The sequence below is a fragment of the Sinohyriopsis cumingii genome, chromosome 6 (assembly GCF_028554795.1).
Source record: "Sinohyriopsis cumingii isolate HCF-2022 chromosome 6, ASM2855479v2, whole genome shotgun sequence".
In the NCBI taxonomy this organism is placed as follows: Eukaryota; Metazoa; Mollusca; class Bivalvia; order Unionida; family Unionidae; genus Sinohyriopsis; species Sinohyriopsis cumingii.
Window position 1 is genome coordinate 79,048,744 of NC_142966.1, and position 13,852 is coordinate 79,062,595.

Sequence of the window (13,852 nt, forward strand, 5' to 3'; positions counted from 1 at the left end):
AAATTTAATGAAGATCGTCCTGGCTAATGGGTTTCTCAAGTTTGCTTATTTGTCATCAGATATGGCTTTCATTACAAACTGTAGACAAACTTTTAAATGACTTTGTCTCAAAAGCCAATCAGCAGAATTTAACCAAATTTGCCAGAATAATAGCCTAAAGTGTTTCATTCTTTTACAAATGAGGTTGGTCTGTAATCAAATATGGCTGCATTTACTTAAGAAAGAAAACCCTTAAAATGACTTCCTTTGTAATTACTTAAGAAAGTTGTCATTATGTTGTTAGAGTGTTTGATGCCATTTTTCAGCAAGATAATATGCTATACATGGCGGCCGGTATAAATGGTGGAAAAAGAACCTGGGAAAATCCTAGAAAGAACCACCGACTCATGAGAAGCTACTTGCAAGCTTTCTCACATACCCACATTGGCTAAGCCTGAGGCTCAAACCCATGCAGACAGAGGTGAGATGGCAGTGATCCATAATGGTGAGCATTTTAGAACACTTGGCTATTCAGTGCCCTACTTAAGAAAGAAAACCCTTAAAATGACTTCCTTTGTTATTATTTAAGAAAGAAAAGCTTTAAAATGACTTCCTGTTGTAAAACACTCAACAGAATTATATCAAATTTGACTGTAATTATCCTGGCTTAAAGGGCCTTTAGCTTTATGCAGATCCAAGATCAAATATGGTCACCATTACTTAAAATAGAAAAACTTTTAAACTTATAAAAAATCACTGAAGAGATTTTGGCTAAATTTAATAGAAAGCATTCTTTTATAGAGGACTTCAAAACATGTACAGATGGTGCTGATCTATCATAAAATGTGGTTGCCATTACTAAAAATGGATAAAACTTAAATGACTTCTCAAATACTGCTCATTTGATAGAAACTATATTGACATAAAAGATATTCAGACTTGTAAAATTGATGGACACTGTTAATAAAACTATAAAAACTTTTAAGTCACTTTTTTAGAAAAAGAATAGTTTGACCCAGTTTGACAGAAGCACAATCGTGTAAAAGGCTTTCATACCAGTGATGCTTTTCACCTGTCAGATGTTGCTGCCTTTGCTAAAAAGAAAAATGTTTAAATTATAACATCTCCAAAGCTGTACAACAGTTTTCGACTTTGTAGTTTCAGATCAGTTTTTTAAAATTTGTACAAGTGATGCCATGATTACCCAACATCAGATAAGACCATCATTACTAAAAATAGAAGCTACATTGTTACAATGGTTAGTTTACCAGAATCGTGACCAAATGGATGTTGGTTTGTATCCTACTATTGGATTAGCCCCAGGTAGGCTACCATGGTGTGTCATTGGGCAAGGCACTTTAATCAAGTTGCCTCTGCACTAGATAACCTTTGTGAATAACTAAGCCATAAAATATCAAACAAAATACAGAGGACCAAAATGGACTCGCTTTCCTTAAATCAATTGCCTGTCTGGTCGTACCTTTAAAATCCTGAATTGCATTGAGAGAAAACTTTGAGACCCTTGCATCAATAGGCTTATCTTCACACAGTGATGACTTTTGTCCTTGGGCTGATCATGTTGAAGCCATCTTTCATATGTGTTGAACAGGAAACCCTTCCAAGACGTGAAAAACCTAGTCAGCATTGTTTTAGCTATTGGACTGGTTCCATGTTTGAAATGGTGTATGTAGCAATCTTTAATCAAGCAGATGTTAGCCTTGATCTAACCTATGAGACCCCCTCCAACAGACATTCATAGGAGTCAGTCTTGTGGATTTTCTTTCAAATTCCATATCTGCTTCCATCAGTTTCAAGCTTGCAGAGAGAGACACTCCTGTATATGTATGTAGTGCTCAAAGATAATCATGAGGCAGCACTAAGATCCTAGCCTTTGTTTTCTAATTTCCTTTTCCATGGTAACAATGAAGAGATTGTACAGTGGACCACTAAAGAGATAAACCTCACTCATTATTGGTGGTGATATTTTTGTAAATCCAGTCATCATGGGTTCAATACCTGCTGAGGCAATCTTCCATTTCGTATGCACAGTACAGTCAATAAAGCACTATGCTCAGCCTACAGTAAAAGCCAATTAACATCATTTCCCAAATGGTATCAGAGAAATAGGAAGGATTCCAATGAGACTCATGATGAGGATACCCTCATCAAAACCTTTCCCATCAGCAATGCAAGAGACAACACGGCACTGGGAGAGAAACACCAATTTGTCACAATTTCTCCCTCAGTCAGTTCCTAACTTGCAAAAATTGATGCCTTGTCAGTTGTTTATCTAGCATCCAACTGATAGGAAAGTTTCAGTGTTTCACCATAGGCTCTTTCTCTTCTGCAAAAAGGAGATTAATAAATATTTAATGACACAAACTCTCCAGGATTATACTTAATAATTGTAAGCCCTAAAGACCAAATAGAATGCTCAGACAAGACATCTACTTGATCTCTCACAATCAGCAAATACGTGCTTCGAAATTCAGGATATAAACCTGATGTCAGTTTTCAGAATCATCCAGGGTGAAGGCTGTCAGTCTTGACCTTCAAGATGAATACCTTTATATACCCCATTTGGAGGTATTCCACGAAATTTTTGAGATCCACTTTCTGGAAAATTTTGTATCAGTTAAGATCTCTCCCTTTTAGCCTCAGTCTCAGTCCCTGTTGTTTTCTAAAGACATGAACCTGTTTGTTCCACATTTCCCTGGCATTAGATTATCTGGACAACATCCTTCAGAAACTCAAGGTGAGAAACCTTTTGGACAAAGACATGAAATCCCATGTTTCTAAATTTCTTACTCTACTTCTGACTTCTAATCAGCAAGGACATATCTAGTCTTTTCCCACCCCAGCATTTCATTCATATGGTTCATGGAGTTGAAAACCTTTCCAAATTATGTTTTCCTCAATCAGAAATGCGCCTTTTCATCTTTATGGTGTCTTCCATCCAATTGGAGAGTCAAACTTTAGCCTGCTAATTCCTTAACCTCTTGGGTCTTCTCTATGCTGCACTGTATCTTGTTTTGGTCTGCTTGTTCATGAGACCCCTACAGATGATTGTTCTATCTTTGTGGCATATAAACTGCAACAAGAGCCACCACAATGAGGGCCTATGAGGGGAAATGGGCTTTCTTTCGTAATTGAAGTGAACAGAGCAACATAGCGCCATTAATATCTTATGTGCAGCATATTGCCAACTTCTTGGCTTTTCAAAGAGGAGATAGTCCCAATCATGATCTAGGGCTTAGATGACATAGGCCAGAACAAAACACTTCTGATTTTCTAGCCAATTGTGATCCAAAGACATTGGATCTTCGTCAAAAATGGAACCTCAGTGGGTTTTGATGTAGTTAAACAAGCCACCCTTGAATCACTATCCAAAAGAATTCTTACTTGCCTGTTGTATAAGACCTGCTTCCTATTCACCATATTTAGCAGGTGCAATCACTGAAACCTTTGCCTTAATAGATGACCTAAACTTCACCATGAAAGTTTGGTTTCTTGATGATGGTCCATGGTTACATTGCTAAAAGCAGGCATCCACTGTTTTTGTTTTGAAATTTTCACCTTTCACTGAATTTGTGCCTGATATGTAGCTGAGTAAGCATTTACTAATCCTAAAAGGAATTATCTCAAGACCATATTAATATCTTGCACATATTGTCTAGTGAGGCCAGGACAATAGCTAGCTGCCTAGTGTTTGCTTGAAATTGCACCCTGTATGACATTATTCAAGCTATGGGATGATGGTCTATTGAAACTTTTACCAGACACGACCTTTCATCTGAAAAGGCTCACTTTGACCTGGTAAGGCCTATATCAGCAGCTCAACAGGCTACTTTCCTAAGTCCCTCAACAGGCTTCTTTCCTAAATCCCTCAGCAGTTCTACAATAATGCAGCATACTTGCTACATGGAACAAAATGTGTTCCCCTTTGAAATTGCATCAATCTATGCTATTGCCCATATCTTGTGTTAGATCTGACCGCTTCAGTGGCCTAGTGGTTAGAGCATCAACCTCGGAAGAAGGAGGTCATGGGTTCGATCCCCAGTTGAGTCATACCAAAGACTTACAAAAATGGTAATAACAGCTGCCTTGCCAGGCGCTCAGCATTAAGAGGTTAGTGTTAGGACTGGTCGGCCTGGTGTCAGGATAATGTGACTGGGTGGGACATCATGCTACATGTCTGCGGCATGATGCCCCAGTGCTTAATATCACTATAAACTGCCACACTGAAGACATCATAGCAATATGACTGAACAATTGTTAAAGCTATGTTAAAAATCCTAATCACACACATAGATTAGAAGTCGTTGAAGAGAATGAAACCAGCCACAGGTTCAGGGTAAGAGGATGTAACTCAATCTGCCTCTTACCTATTTTCCTAGCGTATCATGATGGGCTAATGAATTTGAAGAAGAATCAGTTTTCTAAATAAAATATATTTCTTTGATCTCTCCATTACATGTATTTATCCTATCATATTATGGGCACTCCCACCTAAGCGCTGTCCACACCTTCATCCCTCTAATAGCATGCACTTGCACATCAGCAATAACTGACAAATGACATAATTTGGTACCAGTCTATTTCTAAAAGTGGAGACCATTCTTGTCTTCCCTCTTGGTAAGCAGGCAGTATTTAAATGTGGTAAATAAGTCAAATGATGTTTACATATTTTGATTTACCTGCCATAAGTTGGAGCATATATTTGCTTGTCCATCTGTCCATTATCAATCTGGTTGTCAATCAAACTACTGTTTTGCCTAGTTTTGTTTATAGCATGCACTTGGAATAAGAAAGAACCCTGCTGATTTTCATCATCACTAGTTAAGGGTTGTCGATCTTAAGTCCATATAAACCTATGGTATATATAGCTAGGAGAAATTGTGTATTGAAAAAGTATCCTTTATGGGGTGAAAGTCAATTAATGCCCTTAACAAGAAAACTTAATTGGCTATTGAGGGAAGATGATTACACTTGTTAGGTATTAACATAGGTGACTTGCATTATGTCCACATTTCTTGACTCAAAACGAAAACTATGAATGTTTCAAACTATAGATACTGACATGTGATATTGATAATGGTCACAGTGATTATTCCCAGACTTTTTACTAGGTTAATTTAATGAGCAGTCTGATTCAGTCGGTTTTTTTTAACTGCATGCAGTCAGAAAGAAGAGTATTATGTACTATTTCATTTATCTATATATAATAGTAATAATAATAATAATAATAATAATGAGGAGTTTGTATAGTTCTAATCTTTAGAAGCTGTAAGCACTTTACAACATCAGACAACACCTATAACATAAAAAAACACATGTATAATGATATGTTTACAAAAAACAAACACCATGAAATTAGAAAACATAAAAAACATGCTGAAAATATTTAAGGTAGGAAACATTATTAGGTCTTTAAGTTTGTTCTTGCAGTTGAAATACTTAGGTGAGTTTTAAGAGCACTCTTGAATGGGATCACAGTGTCTTTGTGTCTAAGTTCAGTGGGCAATTCATTCCACGTTGCTGGGCCCTGGTATGCAAAAGAACGTTGTCCATATGACTTCATTTTCATAGTGGGAATAATGAGTATATGATTGTCAGAAGAGGAGCATAAGTATCTTGCTGGTGTGTACACATGGGTGAGGTCAGATAGGTATGTTGGACTGGAGTCCATCAGTGAAACGTAGCACAGAGAACAAATTTTGTGTTTGATTCTGGATCAAATGGATAGCCAGTGTAGGGTACAGAGCAGCGGGGAGGTGTGCTCTGATCATGGTACTCTAAATATGATCTGAGCAGCTGTGTTTTGAAGTTTCTGGAGTAGATATTGAGATGAACCAGACAGAACTGAGTTGCAATAGTCCAGTCTTGAAAGTACTAATGAACACAAGTGTTTTAGTGGCATCAACTGAAAGATATTTGCGAATTGAGCTGATGCATCTCAGCTCAAGATATGCAGCCTTGCATATGTTCATGACATGTTGGTGCAATGTGAGAGTACTGTCCAGAGTAACACCTAGGTTTCCTATTGACTGTGTGAATTTAATGTTGGTGTTGCTGATATTTATTGTTTGAGGTAAAGGATGTGAATGAGAAAGTCTGTGTTGTGATCAGAATGGCCTCAGTTTTATCATCATTCATCTGCAGCTTGTTACATGTCATCCATGATTTCACATCGGAAATGCACCTCTCTACACCTTGGCTAGATTTGTATATTTGGGTGTCGTCAGCAAACAATTGGTGAAACACTGGATGATGATCTATGACACTTGAGAGTGGCTGAGTGTATAGAATGAAGAGAACAGGTCCAACAACAGACCCCTGTGGATCACCACAATGTAGATGAACTGGACTGGAGTGTTTTCCATTTGCGGACACAATTTGTGTCCTGTTGACCAAGTAGGACTTGAACCACAGTAAGGTTGTATCATGAATGCCAAATACATGCTGGAGACAGTGAAGTAATATATCATGGTCTATTGTGTCAAGTGCTGCAGACAAATCAAGGAGGGTGAGGACTGTAATCTTTCCACTATCCAAAGCATAGATAATGTCATGAAATACTTTTAGAAGAGTAGTTTCAGTACTGTGGCAAGGGCGATATGCAGACTGTACATTGCTAAAAAGACTGTTTGAATTCAGATGAGATACAAATTGGGATAGAACAACTTTTTCTAAGACTTTTTATATGAATGGGAGATTAGAAACTGGGTTTGATGTGGTGACTGTTGGCAAATCTTTGAACTAAATTGAAACCTCTCATAAGACAACTTCTGTCGTATTTTCAGGTTCCCTTTCCAGATTGGAATCCTTACAGATGTTAAATCTGACAACCCATTAATATCCTAGATCTTACAAAAACATGATTTGCTTACCATGTATACTTGATTATAGGTCAAGTCAAACTGAAAACAACAAAGATCGTGATCAGCTGTACATAATGTGCCTGGTCCTGTCTGTCATTGCAGATCAGGGTCTATGTTGTTTGTTCTTCTGACTATTCCTAACAAACTGCACTGACTCAGATCTGCTGGTGCATTATGTGATGGCAGATCTGGCTCTGTGCAGTTTGTGGTTGGACTCATCATATAAGCAAATATATATGGTATATGATCTGGAAAAAGTATTCTCTGTTGTTGACATTCGTATTATGCTCAATGGAAGGGCAGATAAAGCAGCCAAAACTGCTTTGCAATCACCTTGTTCCAAATGGAAGTTTCCATATTCATTGATCAGCATGTTCTTGCTGTTTGGCAAAACATGTGAAATATGAACTGCACAAACTAACTTCACAACATCAAACCTCCTGTTGGAGAGTGGCTTGTCTTATATAGAACAATCACAGAGTTGAGGTGGTATTGACCTGATCACATATTGGACACATGCATACCTCATGTATATGAATCTCGAGTGCATACCATCTGATTGCCCACAGTTTAACACATTATTGTCGAGTGTTTTAACTTCACCATTGCAAGTCAGACATATTTTGATGTGAACTCATTATATTAAACACATTTTATCATGTTTTATGGATTTTACTTATTTTTTGTTTATCTTCTATTTTATTACCATAATTTTTTTGTTGTTGTACCTTTTATATTTTGTCTTCTTATGCTTCCTGTTTGCATTTATTTTGGAAGGGTTTATCTTCTCAAAGTTGATGTGCATATCATCGTTTTTGCTTCTTTGATCTTGGCTTTTAATTAGCTCTGTTGTGTCAAGATGCCATCAGATGCTATTACATACAGATATGTGTTCTCTATTTTCCAAATTTGCCATTCAGGTGGGAAATGTAGGGACAATTTGTTGTAGTTTGTTGTCAAAGTACATTTCAAAGAAGCACAGATATATCATGATATTGTTCATTTGTCTGTCCATACATATGTATATATTTATATATACATGTGTAATGTTCTTGAACTCTGACAGCGTTAAAACAAGACCATGAAACTTGGGTCAGAGGTAGTCTGTGGGTGTAAATTGTGGCCAGGTTTTTTGGATTTTGATGTAATTACTTGGTTTTGGGGAGGGTATGGAAGGCTTTATATAAATTTTAGTTGTTTATCTCACATGTATGAGAATTGGCATGTGCTGTCAATGACTGAAATTGTAAACACATACTGAGACCCCTAGGTTATGATGGGGTATAATTGTTTACACACTGAAACTACTGAGATACCCACAGTATGACCATATACCTCCTGGACAAGACAAATTTATACATGGAATTGACAGTGACACCATGATTCATCTGCAAGCCCTGGATCTTAACTTGAAAACTGTTTTATACTTTCACCCTTTAAAATATACATATATGAGGCATGAAAATACAAATGTTGATGGGCAGGTAATTTTGGCCCCAGTGGTATATCCTTTCCTTTTGGGACTATGTGGCCAATACGGTTAAATGAGGGAGCTGTGAGAATGTGTTTTTCTTAAAACACTGAATTATTGTTTTAAATTAGACCCTGCTTTTTATTGAAGATATGTGTGACCATTATGGTAGTTGCACTATATTTCCAATAATCACCCCATCTTACTGGGACATTGTTGATATTGTAGCAACACCAGTCAGGAACAGGGGAGACAACTCTTGGAGTGCCATTCCATCCTGTGGAAGAATCAGCCCAATCTGAAGCAGATAACAGGCCAAAGTTTCCAGAACATGTCACATTGCCTAATCGGATTGCAACTTTTAGTCATGGCTGGCCTCCATATCTGGATCAGACTCCACAGCAAATGGCAGAAGCAGGATTCTTTTTCACTGGTGAATAAAATTTGCCTTTCTGTCTTAGATCTTGCCTGCAAAGCTTAGAAGAGACATAGTTGTCAGTATTCAAATGGTGGCATAAATTGTATGCAGAATAAGAAAACTGATGACTGTATTCATTTTAATTCAATAGTTTTGCTCACTGCTAACAGACGTTCATGTAGGTCACAGTTACACTTTTTACAAACATTTAGTGGTGCATTTAGTTAATTTTTCCAACACTGTTGCTATTATGGATATTCCAACACTGTTGCTATTATGGATATTCCAACACTGTTGCTATTATGGATATTCCAACACTGTTACTGTTATGGATATTCCAACACTGTTGCTATTATGGATATTCCAACACTGTTGCTATTATGGATATTCCAACACTGTTACTGTTATGGATATTCCAACACTGTTGCTATTATGGATATTCCAACACTGTTGCTATTTTGGATATTCCAACACTGTTACTGTTATGGATATTCCAACACTGTTGCTATTATGGATATTCCAACACTGTTGCTATTATGGATATTCCAACACTGTTGCTATTATGGATATTCCAACACTGTTGCTATTATGGATATTCCAACACTGTTGCTTGCTATTATGGATATTCCAACACTGTTACTGTTATGGATATTCCAACACTGTTGCTATTATGGATATTCCAACACTGTTGCTATTATGGATATTCCAACACTGTTGCTATTATGGATATTCCAACACTGTTGCTATTATGGATATTAAGCTTGACATGGCTATTATTTTCAGAAATGGATATTCATATTTTATATATAGATCACATTTTCATACTTTCTTGCACTTATGACCAGGTTACATTTTAACTCACATGGACTTAAGACCAAATGAATTTATGGTATGTTCCTGCATCCATTATGAATTGTCCATTGTCCATCAGCATGTGTTATTTTCAACTTTGTAGATCAAATGTGTGAAAATGCATGGTGGGTTAAGGGTTTTGCAAGTTTATACAAATAATGTTGATCTGCAAATGATTGGTACTAAAAAAAATCTTTTAACACCCCTGCAATACAAAAATGTGGTCTTCATTGTTTCTGAGGATCCTGACATCAAGGCCTTTCAGACCGCTAGAAATAATGCCACCTGCCAGTAAGGTAGTTCTAGCAAAACATACTTGGAACATACTAGTCACTCATATATGCAGTTTTGAATTCTCTATTATTTGCTCACCTTATTGTAAGACTAAGTAAGCTTATGATATGACCAGCCATAGTGCATCCGTCATGCTTATTGCCACTTTTGACCATGTTTTTCATCGGATTTTTTATCAGACTTGGAATATAGGTTTAGATCATCAATATGAACCAGATCTAAGAATACTAATGAGGTGATCTTCTCTCTGATTTGATCACCCAAGTGGCCTATAGGTTAGAGTGTCCACCTCCAATGCAGGAGGCCACAGGTTCGAACCCCGAATCATACCAGAGACTTATAAAAATGGTACTAGTAGCTTCCTTACTAGGTGCTGAGCAGAGGTTAGTGTTAGGACTCGTTAGCCTGGTGTCAAGATAATGTGTCTGGGTGGGACATGATGCTACATGTATGCAACATGATGCCCCCGTGCTAGACACCACTATAAACTGCCACACTGCAGGCATTATAGTGATCTGACTGAAAAAACAAAATTGTCAAAACTATGTTAAAAATTCCAAATCACACACACACACACACACGTACTATCTGACTAACTGACCTTGTTATTACTCTGGAGGCCATATTTATGATGTTTTTTATCATACCTGCAATATATGTTTGTATTATTAAAACCTTGGACAAAGTTGATTGGTAGTGAGATCCATGCATATAAATGAGGTGTTCTTGCATCTGGTAGGCTGAGCATATTATTTGAAGAAAGCAAGGGATAAAGACTATTTAGAATCACAGGTTTGGGGTTATACAGTGTTATTCCCCTTGCAGACAGAAATGAAAAGAAAAACAACAGATAAAATAATAGCTTTAGAATACAGGATGATTACATTTCAATAAAATAAGTTATGAAAAAGTTATAGAAAAGATAACCAAATAATATATGTCAGGATTATAATAAATGATATGTAATTTAAAATGAAGACTACTATGAGTCCAGTGCCTTAATCTTTTAGCCATTACATCAATGGTATGGATGTCGGTTGTTTCCATGTTATGACTTCAGGGCTGGGTCCTCCAGTTGTAGTATATACATTAAGGGTTGGTCTATCAACAGTTAATAAGTTGTGAATCAGTCTATCCCCAGGGTATATATATAAATTATGAGAGAATATCAGAGTTTATATGTGTAACAGCCAGTAGAGTGTCAGATTTGCTACCACTACAACAAAAGTCCGTTGTCAGATTGCAGATGAAATAAATTGCTTACAGTAAGTGTTGATCAAATAATATTAATAGACAAAACACCATGACAGCACAACCTGATAGTGCTCCATATGTAACCTTGGTTCTTGAACTGTCCATTCTGTTGTCAACCTTTATTGTACATGCATTATGTTCTTTTCATTAGAAAATATTATGGTGAATAAAATGTTGGTCCAAAAATTAGTTCACTTAATAAATCTGGTAAACTGTTGTGCTTACTAAATGATTTAAATTATATACACTGTTTTGCTGAAGCATTAGTTTTACAAATACAATTTTATTTGCAGGTAATCAAGACTACACTAGATGTTACCAGTGTGGTGGTGGTCTTCGAAACTGGGAGCCTGGAGATAACCCCTGGATAGAACACTGCAGATGGTATCCAACATGTCCTCATGTTCTAAAAGGCAAAGGCCAGAGATTTGTCAATGCTGTACTAAAAAAACAGGCTGAATTGGTATGAAGTCACACTGGTGTATTATAGTTTAAACATTACATCCAGAAAAATATTTTTTTCCAGAATTAATGTATGGTAGGATGGAAGAAATTTTTCTGTTTAAGAGTCCACCACCAATTGAATTTTTAATTGGATTGGTCAACATACTGGTACATTACTTAATAATAGTCATTCCATGACTATTATTGAAAGGAATAATAAAAAATTTACAATGACCATTACTTCATGGATTAAAATGAATGTACAGTATTAATGATTTGCAATCCAGCCATACTGTGGTTGTTGTTTGTTGTTTCTTTACTAATGAAATGTTTTGTACAAACAGGTTGAAAGGTATTTATTTTGTACAACCACAGTAAGGCAGGGCATGCATTATGATGTCCATATATCTGTTTCCAGTTTCAACAACATTTCAAATTGAGAAAATATGAACGAGTTTTTTGGATGGATACTGCATGACCTGTGGGAATGATGTATCCATCCAAGAAAATGAGTTCCTATTTTCCCATACAAATGCAGTAACCATTTCATTATATACTCATTTTCTTATTCTATCCAAGGCTTAATTTTAAAAAAAATGCACTACAAGAAACAAAGTAATTGAATTTATGCTGTATTCCAAAATAATTACACAACTGTGGATTAATTACTACACAATAACAATATTGATATGCAAAGAGCACAGTCCAGCGACCTATGAACTTTGTCACATGCTTGACAGTAGTTTGAAATAGAATTATCATTTTGGTCTAGTTCAAATTGAAATTTAGAGTCATATTGTGAATGAATGTGCATTACAACAACTTTTCCATATGGTCTGGAATGGATGGATTTTGTTTTCATTTTGATCCAACTCAATTCTGATTGTGATGGACTGGATTATTGGGTCAGTTCAATGCAGTAAGGAGAAATGTACCCACAGTTCCAGTACAGTTTTAGTGTGTATTAAGTGTGCATGACATGTCAATCAGATTTGCAGAACTAAAAAATTACATTTTGAGGAAATGCATAAATGTAAGTTTTTTAAAAAATCATTTTTATTACTAGCTAAAGAAGACATCTTGCTGTTGGAGGGACCCCAGCTATAACCTGTATCATACAGTGTGTGCCTTCTGTTGTTAGCCAAACATTGTATCAGAATAGTTAACTTGTGGAAAATTGCTAAGCAGCTGTTGTGCGACATTCCATTTAGCCAGAGGAAATAATGTTTTCATTGTTTTGGCTTAGAGGCTATGAGGCTATTAGTTTCCTACCAAAAAACCTTCAGGTGCATTTTTTTCTCAAATCTAGTAGTTTTGAGAGACTTGTAAAATTGTACATCTCTGATAGATATGCGATAGCCCTTGGCCTCAATATGCTTTTCTATATTTTTTAGACCCTAGAGAGCACTAGTCATAGTCTGAACCATTCTGTTTGCAAAAAGGTATAACTATTTCTCTAAATAACTGTTTCAGTGATCATAACAGTATTTTCGATTACTGCGTCTCATGTTTGTTCTTGACATTGCATTCAGTATCATATTCATTCATGTGCTTTGTTTGAAAGTTTCGTTTCTGACTCGGCGAACTCGTCCACATTGTTAACTTTATCATCTCTACTTCAAATGGCTGAAACAGCTTGTTTAGTTCATTCACAAACAAATCTCTTCAACCAAAACTGTCTAATTTACATGAGTGTACATGGTTTGTTTAGAAAGTAGTTCCTAATACACTATACTATTTTTAGGAACACATGTTGTGCACAAGCATGCAATATCAGGGTGTTCAATATCATAAAATAATGAACGATTCTGACAATGTAAACTTAATGGAGACAAAAATGAGCATATGATAAAGTCTTAGTACAATGGTAGGTAAAGTGTGGAAACAACTGTATTGTATACTAATCTGGCATAAAATGTCTTTTGATACTTAGAATTTTCCATATTCAATACTTTTTATTTCACCATGGCAACAAAGTGTGGCATAAATAGCTAAAAAAATTAGAGTGCTGGATCATGGGATACTTTCAATGAGAGTTGTTAAATAAGCAGGGAACTGTTGCAAGGTGGGGATATGCTATCTCTAGATGACTTTGCTAACTTGTATGCAGTGGTTTCTTCCAGGAGTCTTAAGTCTTTTGACAAGGAAAAAGACTTTTATGACTGATAAAGTATTGATGACGTTTTTAACTGGATTGAAAAGCAATTTCAGCTCATTGATATGATGATATCCTTCCATCCATCCATCCATGTGGCATCA

The 13,852-nt window shown here is 36.2% G+C and overlaps 1 protein-coding gene across 4 annotated transcripts in view; it reads left to right on the forward strand.

Annotated features, from left to right (window-relative positions):
• LOC149797289 (uncharacterized) overlaps nucleotides 1-13,852 on the forward strand; it is a 130,644-nt gene that overhangs the window by 22,789 nt on the left and 94,003 nt on the right. For 3 of the 4 annotated variants that reach the window (XM_089962010.1, XM_089962011.1, XM_089962008.1), the window contains exons 5-7: nucleotides 8,560-8,764; nucleotides 11,443-11,612; nucleotides 12,988-13,035. In XM_089962010.1, the coding sequence (XP_089818136.1) occupies nucleotides 8,560-8,764; nucleotides 11,443-11,612; nucleotides 12,988-13,035 (423 nt within the window). The remainder of the gene's footprint in view (nucleotides 1-8,559; nucleotides 8,765-11,442; nucleotides 11,613-12,987; nucleotides 13,036-13,852) is intronic. The other variant, XM_089962009.1, reaches the window with a different exon arrangement.